The 12,962-nt window shown below is 40.5% G+C and overlaps 1 protein-coding gene across 3 annotated transcripts in view; it reads right to left on the reverse strand.

Moving 5' to 3' along the window:
- AMBRA1 (autophagy and beclin 1 regulator 1) overlaps positions 1-12,962 on the reverse strand; it is a 129,282-nt gene that overhangs the window by 29,980 nt on the left and 86,340 nt on the right. For all 3 annotated transcript variants that reach the window (XM_039552530.1, XM_039552529.1, XM_039552528.1), the window contains one exon: positions 12,597-12,751. In XM_039552530.1, coding sequence (XP_039408464.1) covers positions 12,597-12,751 — 155 coding nt within the window. The remainder of the gene's footprint in view (positions 1-12,596; positions 12,752-12,962) is intronic.

Below are 12,962 nucleotides of genomic sequence, written 5' to 3' on the forward strand. Positions count from 1 at the left end.
CATCACCAGTAACAAATTTAACTGCTCCTCTGAGGAGGCCACACTAGACAAGAAAAACGGCTTTCTCTGTATGGCAGAAGCTGGCCACTCTTTGCCTTGTCTCTCAGCAGTTAGTGTATTCAGAGAAGCTCAGTGTTTGGACAGTAGGAACAGGTCTTTAGGGGTTTAGCTAGGTCTTACCCATCTCTGTCATGTCTGTCTCATTCCCCTGCCCTGCCTTGCTTGCTGGGACAGTGGGGACGGAAGGGCAAGGGGAGAAACAGAAGGGTGGGGGAATCAGATGTACGATGGTAACACTTGTTACCATGGAGATTAGGATGCACTCTGAGATGGGAAGATTGGATTTAGAGGAGGAGGAGGGAGGGGAAAGGGAGGGGTCTGCCAGAACCAGGAGCATAAATTCATAAAATAAGCATTATGAATCTCTCAAGACTGCAAGGGTCTTCCATCATATCCTTCCTTGGCAAGTCAGAAACAAAACAGTTTCTCTTCTCCTGAGAATGGCTATGTCACATCTCAAGAAGCCACCACCTTCCTGGGCTAGCAGCAAGCTCTGCCCAGTTGGCAAGTCAGCTTGCACAGCTGTTGTCCCACACGCTCTGTAACTAGCCACGCCAAGGCGGGAGACTTGCTGGCTACAGGTGAGCTTTACTGCTTTGCAGTAAACAGTACCCCATGGAAAATGCTCCTCCCAGGACATGAGTCTGCTTTTGACAACCTGGAAGTGCTGGCTGAGGGCTGAATCTCAAAGACAAGACAGCTTTAAAATTCTGCATCAGAATAGTTGCTTCATCATTCCACTCCACTCCATTCAATTCTAAACAGCTTGTCATGCTGAAGAGCTCCCCTCCCCTGCTGCTTCCCACTCCCACGCTAATGGGACAACTCCATGCAGTGTTAAGGGTGATGACATCCGTGCGTGTGGTAATTAGTATATAAAAAGAGAAAGCAGCTGTACTGGCATAATCACCACTCGCAGCAGTAACCAGGACCCAGCTAATCAATCTGATGCAGTCATACAGACTGTCTGTTGCAATTGCATCCATTAGCAAGACCCCCTACTCTATACATAGTGGAAAAAAAAAAATTCAAGTTCCTTCAACATCAGCAGGTCCTTCTCTTCAAAGAAGGTCAGAACTCTGCCAGGAAGCATTATTTGTCAAAGATCACCGCTAATTCCTTTTGGATTTTTTTTAGTCTTCTTGTTTCCATTGCTAAATCTTATAAAAAGTTACTGAGATATTTCAACCAAAGTAGCCAGCCTGACAACATACCACAGACTGACCATACCTCTTTGCCAATGGATTGTTTATGTTTTGTAATTCTGAACTTCTAGGAAAAATACTCAGGTTACTACAGAAATCCTACATAAACACAACTCTCCAGTTTCTAGGTCAAGTGACTGCTGTCAGCCCTCAAACTCTTAAAATTAACAATACAAACGCATAAAGTTGATAATTCAACAGTTTCTTTTCATTAGGGCTGGTTCACAGATTTACTGCAGGCCATGTGTAACAGCCATGTTGACAGCCAAGGATTCAGGAATCACTTTAGAAACAGTGCTGTAAAAGTGCACTAATGATCCCTTAAAGTGATCTTTAAGATGCTCACCATACCCTATCAGAGTTTCCAGAGAGCTTATTTTTAGTAGTGTGGCAGTTCTGGTTAGGAGATATCACATTGCACCACACTTTATCAGCCCATAATGACCATCAGCAGTCACAGAAAGCTTCCATGCTCTTCACCATAACCAATGTCAAACTTGCTCTTAGCATCACTATGCTGCCAGTTCAATAATACACAGACACACCACCAGACATGGCAATTCAGCATTTTACAAAGTTGGCAGCTGCCTTTATTTCCAGATGCTGTTCTGAAATAGTTCTGAATGGTATGTTTCTCTAAATACAAACACTGTGAAGTCTGAGGAGTGTGTGCTTCAGAACATACCTATAGAAGCTTAAGCCTGAACAGGTAACATATGTATAGCAAGCTGTTCTCTTCTTGCAAAAACGATGACATATAAATATTATTTCAGTAAATATGACAGGTCCTACTCCTTCACTTTAGGGCCCCATAACCCAGGCTGAATTACACAAAACAGTTGCTCGACCTGTGCTTACATTTGTAGAAAACCCTGTCTTTGGTATCTCTCCACACTTTGCTGGAGATTCCAGCAGTCTTCTGTCATTTCAAGAAATCCATCTCTCCTTGAGTTCAGGGGATGTCAGGAAGGTAAAAAGTCCTCCTCTAGAAAAACCAAAACTGTCTAGGTACCTAAACTTCCACACAGAAGGCAACTCGTACCAAGGGAAAGCAATATTCACTAAAGAAACAAGTTGGTTGCTTCCATTCTACATTCCTGTAATCATGAAGTGTGGGGAAAGAGTTGGTTGAGCAATTTATGTCTGCACTTTTCTATTTCCAAAAACTGTACTAGAAGCAACTACCTATCTCTTTGGTGTGCCTTTTCCATCCTCACTCAACAGGAGTGGGCATGTACATCATGCACTGAACTCTGTAAAGCTCCTTTCAACACTTCACAGCCACAGGAAAAGATGGCTCAAAGAAAGCAGGGCTATAAGGCATGAAGAAAAGAAAAATACAGGCCCTCAAATTATTCAGCAAACAAGCCACATTTGGAGTGCAAAGGCCACCTCAAGCCCACTGCTGCTGCTTCCTCTCCAACTTGTCACTGCTGTCACATCAGTACTGGCACACCTGTCACAGCCACCAGCTTAGGTGTCTACTTATGGCAGAGTGCCAGGAGAGGCTGCATGACAATCAACAGCCTCAAGGAATCTTTCCCAATGATCTCTTCCTCAATGTCAAGCTGACAGGCCCAGGGCACAACACATAAGCACAGAGCTAGACAGTTAATTTATACCTGCCCTGGAGGGGTAAGAAAACTTTTTGCTATAAGTCTCTGCTACGTCCTCGCTATTGAGCTAGTCCTTTTGTCTTCCCCTCCCACTCTATCCCAGGGAAGCTGCTGCTTTTTAATAACATCAAATTCCACCTTCCCCCCCCTCCCATTTCTGGGATGTGGCAACACTAAAAAGCTGGACAGAGCAATCGCCAGGATCCTGTCAGTCATCAAAGCAGCAGCAGGCTGCCCCAAGTCTGTGCTACTGCTGCCAGTTGGCGACGGTGCTGCACCACTCGCCTGATCCAAGCGGTACCGCGCCTGGCCAAAGTGGAGTCATCACATCAGCTGCACAGCCGCCTCTTTGCTCAAGGCCTTCCCACCTCTAAGGAGAGCAACGGAAAGCAGGGGAGTGCTGAACACTACTTGTTTGGCAGAGCAAGATCTTTCTTCTCTCTGGCACTCAAGAAAGAACAAACATGTTTTGAAGCTAGAGAAAAGTTTTGGCACAAGCAGGTAGGAAAACTCAGCAGGAACTCTTGCTTTTTATCTCTTTTAATTCAATAGAGACACTTCTGCTCTCGACTAGATGCATCTGCTTTCAAGATGCCAACAAATTTCAAGCCATTACCTTTGCTTAGCCTAAGCAGCAAGCTGGCTATTAGATCAACCTTGATAAACACCACTTGGGGAGGGAGTGCAGCTGTTGTCTCCTTTACATGGGGAGATTATGCTATCCCTGAAGCAGATAAGGAGGGCTTATAAACCACCAGCCTAAAACATAATTATTAATTTTCAACTGAATTAACACTGTCACCAAAGGCTGACAGACAATGAGAACACACAAGGAAAGAAATATCTGATGTGTTAAACACTATAGAAACCTCTTTGCGGACTGGTAAAATACACAGTTTCGCAGCTACTCTGACCTGGGTTGCAGAGGAAGAGCTTCAGAAAGGATCATTTATCTCTGCTGGATGAGTATAACTGTGCAGCCAACAACTGTAGCATACACCTACACAGATGCAAAATTTGTATTGGTAAACAAAGTGCTCTTCATATGGGTAGGGGTTATACTATCACAGTGATTGTAGAGGCTGCACAGCTTTGTCAGTACAACTGCAGCTATACCAGAGACTCTGGCCAGCATAGGTACTTCATACTTTAGCAATCTAAGCTGTGTGAAATATGTCACAGGTGCAGTCCTAAAATCACAGCCAATCCACAACACTGTATTAAGTTCACTGAAATACATCTCCAAGCAAGGCCTACATACAGTCTGAAACTACTCAAAGAGCATTAAAACAAATGCATAAAACTATGAACTCCAATAGTATTTGCTAGAGCAGCAGATAAGGTGCAGTGACAGCATGAAGGCATAAGCAGAGCAAGTTTGACTTCATTTTTTTTGATTGCAAGAACCTTGTCAAGAGAGCATTTAAATCAATTAATTATCTTTTTCATTTTTTTGTCTCCTCCCAATACTGTGTTGCCACTGAAGTATCTTACCTAACATTTTTATAACGTCAACATGTTAACTAGTTCAGCTCTGACATGAAGGTATCAGGTAAGTTTCTATAAAGCATCTACCACTCCCCTGAATACACCACATGTCCTTTGCCAGTAAGCCACCCGCATCACTGACTTGTATTATGCAGTCAATTAGTTTGTGTTTTTCGAAGGCCCAGAAGTATAATAAGAAAAAGACATTCTGACCTATCTCCTTAACAAATAACACTATATTTCATTTAGATTACATTCTTTACTTTGCCTTCTATTAAAGAATTTCACAAAAGATGATGAAATTCAGGCTTAAGACTTGCACTGCCACAAACCCCAGAGCCCTCTACAGCAAAATTCAAGTCTAGCTTGTCTAAAGCAGAGCAAAGCAAAGCAAAACAAACACTCCTTGGGATAACTGACTGATTGCTCAATACATTTGTTCATAAGACAATGTATATCAGCATTTTGAAACATAGCAAGTCTCCCCTTTGTTTGGAAAGAGTCTCTGTGCCTATATGCAGATACAAAGAAAAAGGCACACATTTTCCACAATGAGACGGGGAAGAGACTTGCTTTTTTTGCTCCCAGTCTCTCCTTTATTAGGCAGGTTGGTGTGTGCTGCTCAACCCCTCCCCCACAGCTGATTCTTGCTAACAATATACACATCTTTCCAATAGATCTTCTCTGTTAAAATGGAAGAAGTGACAAATAATGCACTTATCTTTTTGGATTTGTCAGTCTTATTCTCAAATGGATTTTATCGTCCAATGCTCAGCACAAATAAAATTTCTTTCAACTCCATTTATCTTCCTCAGATGCAATAGGATTACATATAAAATTTTTCTTCAGTCTTTACCAATACAACAAACCTCTTTCTGACTTTTTCCTGCACCTGTTGTCCATGCAGAAAATCCTAGCTTTGCTTTCTGAGCCACAGTGAATTAAATGAGAACTCTTAATTTTCAGCAACAACTGAAACCTTAACTGTGGATAGTTGATCCAATTCCTAAAACAGGTCAGCACCAGAAATTCCTGTTGGATGGAATGAGAAACTTTCTGCAAATGTAAAAGATTGTTGGTTCTTTCTGATCCTACTTGATCACAATTTATTGCTGATATTTCAAATTCAGAGAAGTCTCATTAAAGCACACCTAATCCCTTCTTTCTTTAGATGAGTTCTTTGCATTATCAGCTGGTACTTTATTTCACAAGCCTGCCATGCAACTACTACATTTAAATATAACTAGTGGGAACAAGGTCTTATGAAGAAATGGACCGTCTTAGGTAACAAAGCTCTCACTCAGTAAAATAACACACTTGCAGTGAAGTGGCTCATTATTTTACTACCTGTCTTCCAAAGGCTGCAAAACCAAGGTAATAGCTCCAAAAACCCCCTTAGGGGACTGGTCCAAACCTGGATCTGAAACCTAGGGCTGAGTAAGCAAGAAACTGTTAAACCAAACAATTATCCTTTCATTTGCACATGCACATGGTTGGAAAAGATGAAAGGAGAGAAACGGGAATGCCGAAGGGATTGGAGTGACAGAAGATAGACACGTGTATGTATGTTCAGTGCAGATGCAGAAGCGAACTAAACTGTGCCAACAGGACTGTGCCCCACTGCTACTCTCACCTGCAAAAATCACCAACAGCTCTCAATGCTGGATCAATCCAATAAAGATACGGTCACTTCTCTGGCAAAAGGAATGACAAACTTTTCCTTCTTTGCCCTTCACTCAGAATGCAAACCAAAACCACTACCTGTGAATTCCTCATTAAATGTCATGCTGAGACTGTAACAGCAACATCTACAGTGTGTTAAAAATCCAATGACAAGAGCAAAGGATTTGTGCACAGCTGCCATTCCATCTGCTGAGCCTCAGTAGAATGGCATACAAGATCAAATGTCAGCAATATGTTGATGACAGAGCTACATGCATCCTCATCTAGGTGAAAAGAGGCTGTCATCCAGCTGCCTACATGTCTGAAGGAATAAATACTGGAGGAAAGAGCTGGTTCAAATTTAATTCAAGGAAGATGATAGGAAGAAGTACTGAAAAAAGTTTTTATGAAATTGCAAACAGCATTTTCTTCTCAGACCATACCCAGTTCAATACAAATTGGTAATAATTCACTTTGGCTCCCTTCCCCCTAAATGACTTGGGCAAGATGACTGCACATAAATAATCTCAGATGTGGAACCATGTTTGCCATAATTTCTTAAATCTAATTAAAACTATGTACCAAACTGCACTGAAGCTAACAGTAGCTACTGTGGGGTATACAGGCTCAAGGCCTTATCTGAACTGCAAGAGCTCTGCTCTCCAAATACCAAACAAAATGTCTTGGCTCTCAGTTTCACATCCCATGAAGTAAAAACATCCTGAAGAGATGTTATTTGCCTTTTCTTCACACCAGTTTGCTAAAACAGACATTGCTCTGTGTTTAACCATCACATGAGATATTAACACAGTATTTTATGAAGGGTTCTAATGAGTTTTTACAGTTTCCTCTAAGTTCTGCCTTAGCAGGCTTCAGGCAGACACAGCTGAATTGGTCAAGACAGCAACATAACTAACTCTTACAACATACTATTCCTGCATATCTCTGCATCCATACTCAAATGTGCACAACTGTGCAATTCTGTGTGCCATCTGCACCCCCAAGGTAGTGCTGCATTTTCCAGTGATGCTGAATACAGCTCTTTCTTACAGCATGCTACATAAGCAGTGTTTATCAACGTGTTTTGGATATGATCTGTTTTCCTAAAGATACCTGACAGAATCTGCCAACATACAGAATATATAAAATATTTGGTCTCAACCAGACAATTATGCTCTTCTCTGCTAAAGGAAGGATTTCCCATTTCAGTCAAAAAAGGGTCGTGTTCCCATGTCCTCTCCTAGTATCAACAAGTGCCTGCAGTCTGTGACTTTGCTTGGCCTTTTGAAAGTCTAAAAAACATTCTATGCAGCTTGACTTCTGCCAAGAGTGAAAAATTTCTTTGGGCAATAATTGGATATATTATTTGCAGTTCTACTTGGAGTCAACAGAAGATCACCCTGTTGACCTGAAGATGTCAAATCTTTCTTAAAAGAAGACCCAAGGGACCATACCAACACATTCTTCTTCAACAACACAGCAAGAAGTTGGTACTTTCTTGCAAACTATTCTTTTTCTCAGAAGTATGTTAGTTCATATGAACTCTTCCACTGAAGGTGATGTGTTGCAGTAAGACATCTCCACATATTCTCCTACCCAATTTTCTTTCCACATTCCCATGGATTCTGACAAAACTAACTTGTGCCTCAGTGAAGCAAATGTGCAGGGTATTTGCTTTCAAGCTTAAAGCCTGGTCGCTTATGGCTACAGGAGCACACATAGCTCACCCAGAGAGTCAGTGAGCGACCTTTGCAGACCACACTGGATACATTCTACTGACACTTGCATGAAGCTCAGAATGCAATAGCACTCAGTAAAACTGTGCCATCTTTTCAAAAATTCTGTGCATTGTCCTCATTGAGAGTTAATATGCTAAAACAAAAAAAGCTTGGCTTTGTGCTAAAACTTCGCAAGTCTTTCTGTTTCAGGCCCTTCTTCCTGTGGTATTTGGAATTCTCCATCTGTTTACAATGGAAATGTACACATACTCTGTTCCATCCAGGCTATTGACCGACCACTTAATTGGAATGTTTCCCAAATAGCAGCAGTCTTGTCAAGAACTAATTCTGGATCTCCACAGTGGCATTTTTTCCACATTCAAAGCACAGTGCAGCATTTGAGATGGGGCTTGGTTAAGTCACTTTATCCCCACAAATTGTACGATTCGTTCTTCAGCTTCATGCCAATCAAACTTTTCTATCACCTACTTCACTTTTTGCATCCTAAACTTAAAAGCTACCTTCAAGGTTTTATTTTAATTTGGATTCCAGTAATCATGTTTTGCTGATATTTCCAAGTTATCTTCCTCTGGGTAAAATGAAAAACATTAAACATTGCAAGGACATCAGCATTTGTGAATGCCAGAAATAAAACTACCTTCTGGCTGTCTTTCTCACTAGTACCCACTGCTATCAGTTCCAGGGCAATATGATCCTTAGTCTTCCACGTTTCTAAGGATCTTCAGCTCCAAACAAGGTTCTAATTTCATGTTCTTCGAAGTCTTTTAACCTCCATATATGCTTGAAAGAACATGGAATTCAGAAATCACCCCAGATTGAACACTTGAAAACAGACACTCTTTATTTAGAGATTAATTCCACCTATGTTTTCAAAATAGGCTATATAACCTATCCTTACTCCACATTTGGAGTCCTGTCTCCAAGCTTTCTCTCTCTGAAACTCAAATTGCAGACAATTCCCAGCATCACTGCTATCTGTACCACCCCCAAGCTAGAGATCTGCTAAAAGCAATTCCTTCCCTGTACTCTCCAGCTACAGATAAAATACAGAGATTTGCAAAAAAATCCCACAAGAACACAAGCAACAAACACTTGAAGTTCATGCATACCACTCCTGTTAAAAGTCAACACTACTAGAGAGCTTTTGTTTTTCAGACTGAAGTTTAAAAATTGTTCTTTAGCAGAGCCAGGTTTCCATGTGAAATGCTAATCAGGCCAATCTGAAGGGAGTGAACAGAAAAAGCATGAACCTCTAGCTCACAACTACCACATTTGATGACAATTCATGACTTTATTTCTGAACACAATTTGTAACTGTCAAATCACGACAGCCCTGACCTGTTGTGAACTCTACCCAATCTCTCTGAAATATTAGGAGTAAGATGTACACAGACAATGCACACTTGTATAACCAAGGTGCCCCTTAGTAAAATCCAGGAAGTGCTGCAGTTCTCAGAAAATTTCATCAATGGCCAGTGGATTTCTAGTACAATTAAATGTATTAAAGTTTCATGTAACAAAATTAATTAATTGCATCTTCAAAATCTCTATTTTAACAGCAAGATGGAAGAAACCCTCCAAGCAATAGAAACCTGCATTCCACTGACTGCTAGTTAAGGATGTGGAAGAAGGGTTATTTGAATCAGAAATAATCACTGTATTTCACTCGTCAGCAGTGGCTTAGAGGCCATGTTGCCAAGCCCTACTCTTCTAGTTCATTGACTGCAAATCCAAAGCCATGAGGGAGGCAGGAAGGAAGGAAGGCAGGAAGGAAGGCAGGCAGGAAGGAAGGCAGAAAGAACTGTCAAACAACTTATAAGAATTCTCAAGAAATGTAATGTAGTATTTCTTCTGGGAGTTTTGGAGTAGTGTATAATTAAAATACCCACAAAATATTGCTTCAAACGTGGCTCTGACTCATTTTTAATTAAGAGTTTGAGTAACAAGTGCTTTGTGTTACAAGCTGTTGGCAGAGAGGCAACAAAAATGCTTTCTGATTCTAAGGTGCATATTAAATTAGATATTAAAGAATACAGTTTCACCAGGTTTCCTAAACCTTTTTGTACTGCATGCTGGCCAAGCTATAAACAGATTTTTACACAACTGAATACGAATATGTCAGCCACTGTAAAGATAGTGCGCTAAGAAAATGATAATGTTTCCTACTTAAAACTCTATTTTCATTTTACATGTCTTGAAAAGTATTACAAAACTTATGAAGCAGTCTTACTGTGAAACTCAAAGCAGAAGAAATACCTGTGGTGGATGCACTAATATTTACAACTAGATGGAGGAGATATTATTAATGAAATTAACAGCTGTATGCTTTTCAAGCTTGGTCCTATGGACTGCACAAAGACAACCAGCAGCACACCAAAATGTTGAAACAATATTCAACACCACTCAACAGGAAGGTTCTTTAACCAAATTAATTCAAACTGATCTAGCTGTGACCCTGTCATGCATGCATAAAGCTCCAAGTCCAAAGCAGTCAGAAATAAGACATTTTTAACATCTTTAAACATGATGTGGGGAGGGGGAAAACAGCAAAATAGTTAGCAAATCCTGCTAGACTGGATGGATTTTAAAACGTGGGGGAAAGGTTTTTGGAAGCTATAAATACATGTGCAAGAAACACGAAAAAAGCAACCTTTAGAATACATGCAATCCATCTGGAGAAAAAAAAATCCAGAATTACAGCAGATGAGAAAGACAGAAGTGCAGTGATGTGGAGCAAGTCTGAAAAGGAAGAGTGGGAAAAAATTGCACAAAATTTTCAATGCACCAAAACAGCAACCCCCTCCCCCCTCCCAAAACCTGACCCTCCCTTGATGGTTTCTGACTGCGTAAGTAAAGGCCATTGTCCAATAGAAAAAAACTACCCTCTGTGGGCTTCTGGTAAAACTGTGCTTATCACATTACGTACATTTAAACATATCCCAGAAGGAGGGAGAAAAAATTAAAAAAAAAAAAAAGAAGAGGTTTTTTTGAGAGAATTCAAAAGAGAAAAAAAAAAAGAAAGCTGGAAGATTCAATTACAAGAGAAGATTAAGGAATACAAAACATTACTTCACTGAATTGTGACTAAGAGCAGGGGTACAAGCATTTGAAGACATGGAGATGAAGAAATATAAATGAAACATTTAGACAGGGAGCTTGCTGATTTAGCTGGCTACAGAAAAATGTCTCCAAAAGTAAGGGCTAGAAGCCATAGCAACTGGAGTTTAGAGCAAATGTAAAGGACAGATGAGAGGAAGACATGTGATTTTTGCTAATAGGACTTCTCTGTCTTTACTTATGATATGGTAAAAAGACTGTGGGAAGGGCTACTCCAGTTTCTGGCAGAAAAAATATGCATTTCACTAGGATCTTAAAATAGCTGAAAAAGAAACAGTACCAGGGCAAACTACATTTTTAAAAGGATCGAAAAGGATGCTGAATCCATGTACTTTATGATCTTATATCCACACAGCTTCCACCAACCTGTACCTGTAAACCAAATTGTGGTTTTTTTCATAAATACATTGTAATTTCTGTCTCTTACTTTGAGAGGCCAGAATGGTAGCTCAGAACCACGTCTGATAAAGTGCTGACTGGTGCACAAAAGAATCCCTTTGTCATTGATCTTCCCTTGCCTTATAATATAGAGCAGATGATGACAATAAACAAGAGAAAATTTTACATCAGCTGATAAAGTGACTCTCTCTGAATCATGAACTGTCTGAAGAGCAACTCAGAATCCAAAGGTGAATCAAGGAATTTCTCCCAGAGACAAGTCTCTCCTCAGTGTCAGGTAACTAGACAAATGCCTCACTGCAACCCTTGTACACTGGGAAAACACTGCCAAAAGTAATAATAATTAGAGAGGCTTAAAAAAAAAAAAATTAGAAAAAAAAAGAGGAAAAAAAGATTTCTTGTGGAATGAGTTCCTCTGCGGTAAAGTTATCCCTCAAAGTTCATCTCCTAAAACAAGTCACCTGAATACATGGTCTAGAACTTGAATCCAACCCAAATTTCAGCTTTAAAATTACTTAGTTCTGACTCCTCAACTCTCTTTGTGCATTATGAACTGGACATGGCTTTTACTACCTTGAACTATCACTGAACAGCTGTTGTGCTTCACTCATTAAGAAAGCAAGACAGACATGTTCTCAACTCTACCAGTTAGTGAAAAGACAAAGGTTTTCCCTCAGGTACTAAATGAGTCAGAGTGGATCACGGATCAGCTGTCCTACAAAGCAGAGGAACATAAAAATAATTCCATCGCCCAAATATGCTTACATATACATTAAAAACTAACTAATAAATAGCCAGCAAAGCTCGTTTGGGAAAAACCTCAACTTCAGCTTTGGTAAGCCTCAACTTCAGTTTGCAGGTACGATATGAAGCTTGGCTCCTACCCTTCCCAAAACTGCTGGTGGCTGCTGTCCTAGAGGTTACTTGCTTTTAGGAATGATAGAACATGATCCTGAAGCCTCAGCTGATAAGCTGCCTCAGCAAAGCCAACTGTAGTACCACAAACAAGATGCACATTACCTGAAAAAGCACAAAAGACCTACTAGGTACTCTGAATGATATCTAGCCCTAGGAATGTATTCCACAACACGGAATGTATTCGCTTGTTATCATATTTGAAACAAGAGAAAAAATTCACAGTTATGTTGTATTTACATTCTCTTGCCATGTTTGCATGCCTCTGTAATAAACTCCTTCACATGTTTATTATTCAGTGGGTCTGGAGCACGCTACCTCTTTGTTATTATAACCCAGCAACTAACTACTAGGCTGGAGCCAAACACACAGAAACAGAATACACATATACTCACCCTCATAGAGGTTTCTCCGCCATGGGGCTGTTGCAGCCTGAAAACCTGAGCAACCATGTGTTCTGTAGTGGGGTGCAACAGGATACGTCGGGAAGCCAGTCCCACCATAACATATCTGCCCATTGGAGACAGGCTCACAGAAATGGCATTAGGTCCTATGAAGAGAAGAGGTGTTATTTCTCTCACGAGTTGACATCCTGCCCCATGTTTCACCCACACAGGTTTTTCACTCCCTTCCAGCATTCTCATAATGTATGCCACACTAATCTCATTCTTATAAGGGGTAGAGAAGAATAAGGAGACCTCCACAAGTTACAAATTTTACAGGACTTTTCCTTGCTGCAGGTGTTCTATCACTAAGACAAT

This window comes from Corvus cornix, chromosome 5, assembly GCF_000738735.6.
Source record: "Corvus cornix cornix isolate S_Up_H32 chromosome 5, ASM73873v5, whole genome shotgun sequence".
Classification (NCBI taxonomy): Eukaryota; Metazoa; Chordata; class Aves; order Passeriformes; family Corvidae; genus Corvus; species Corvus cornix.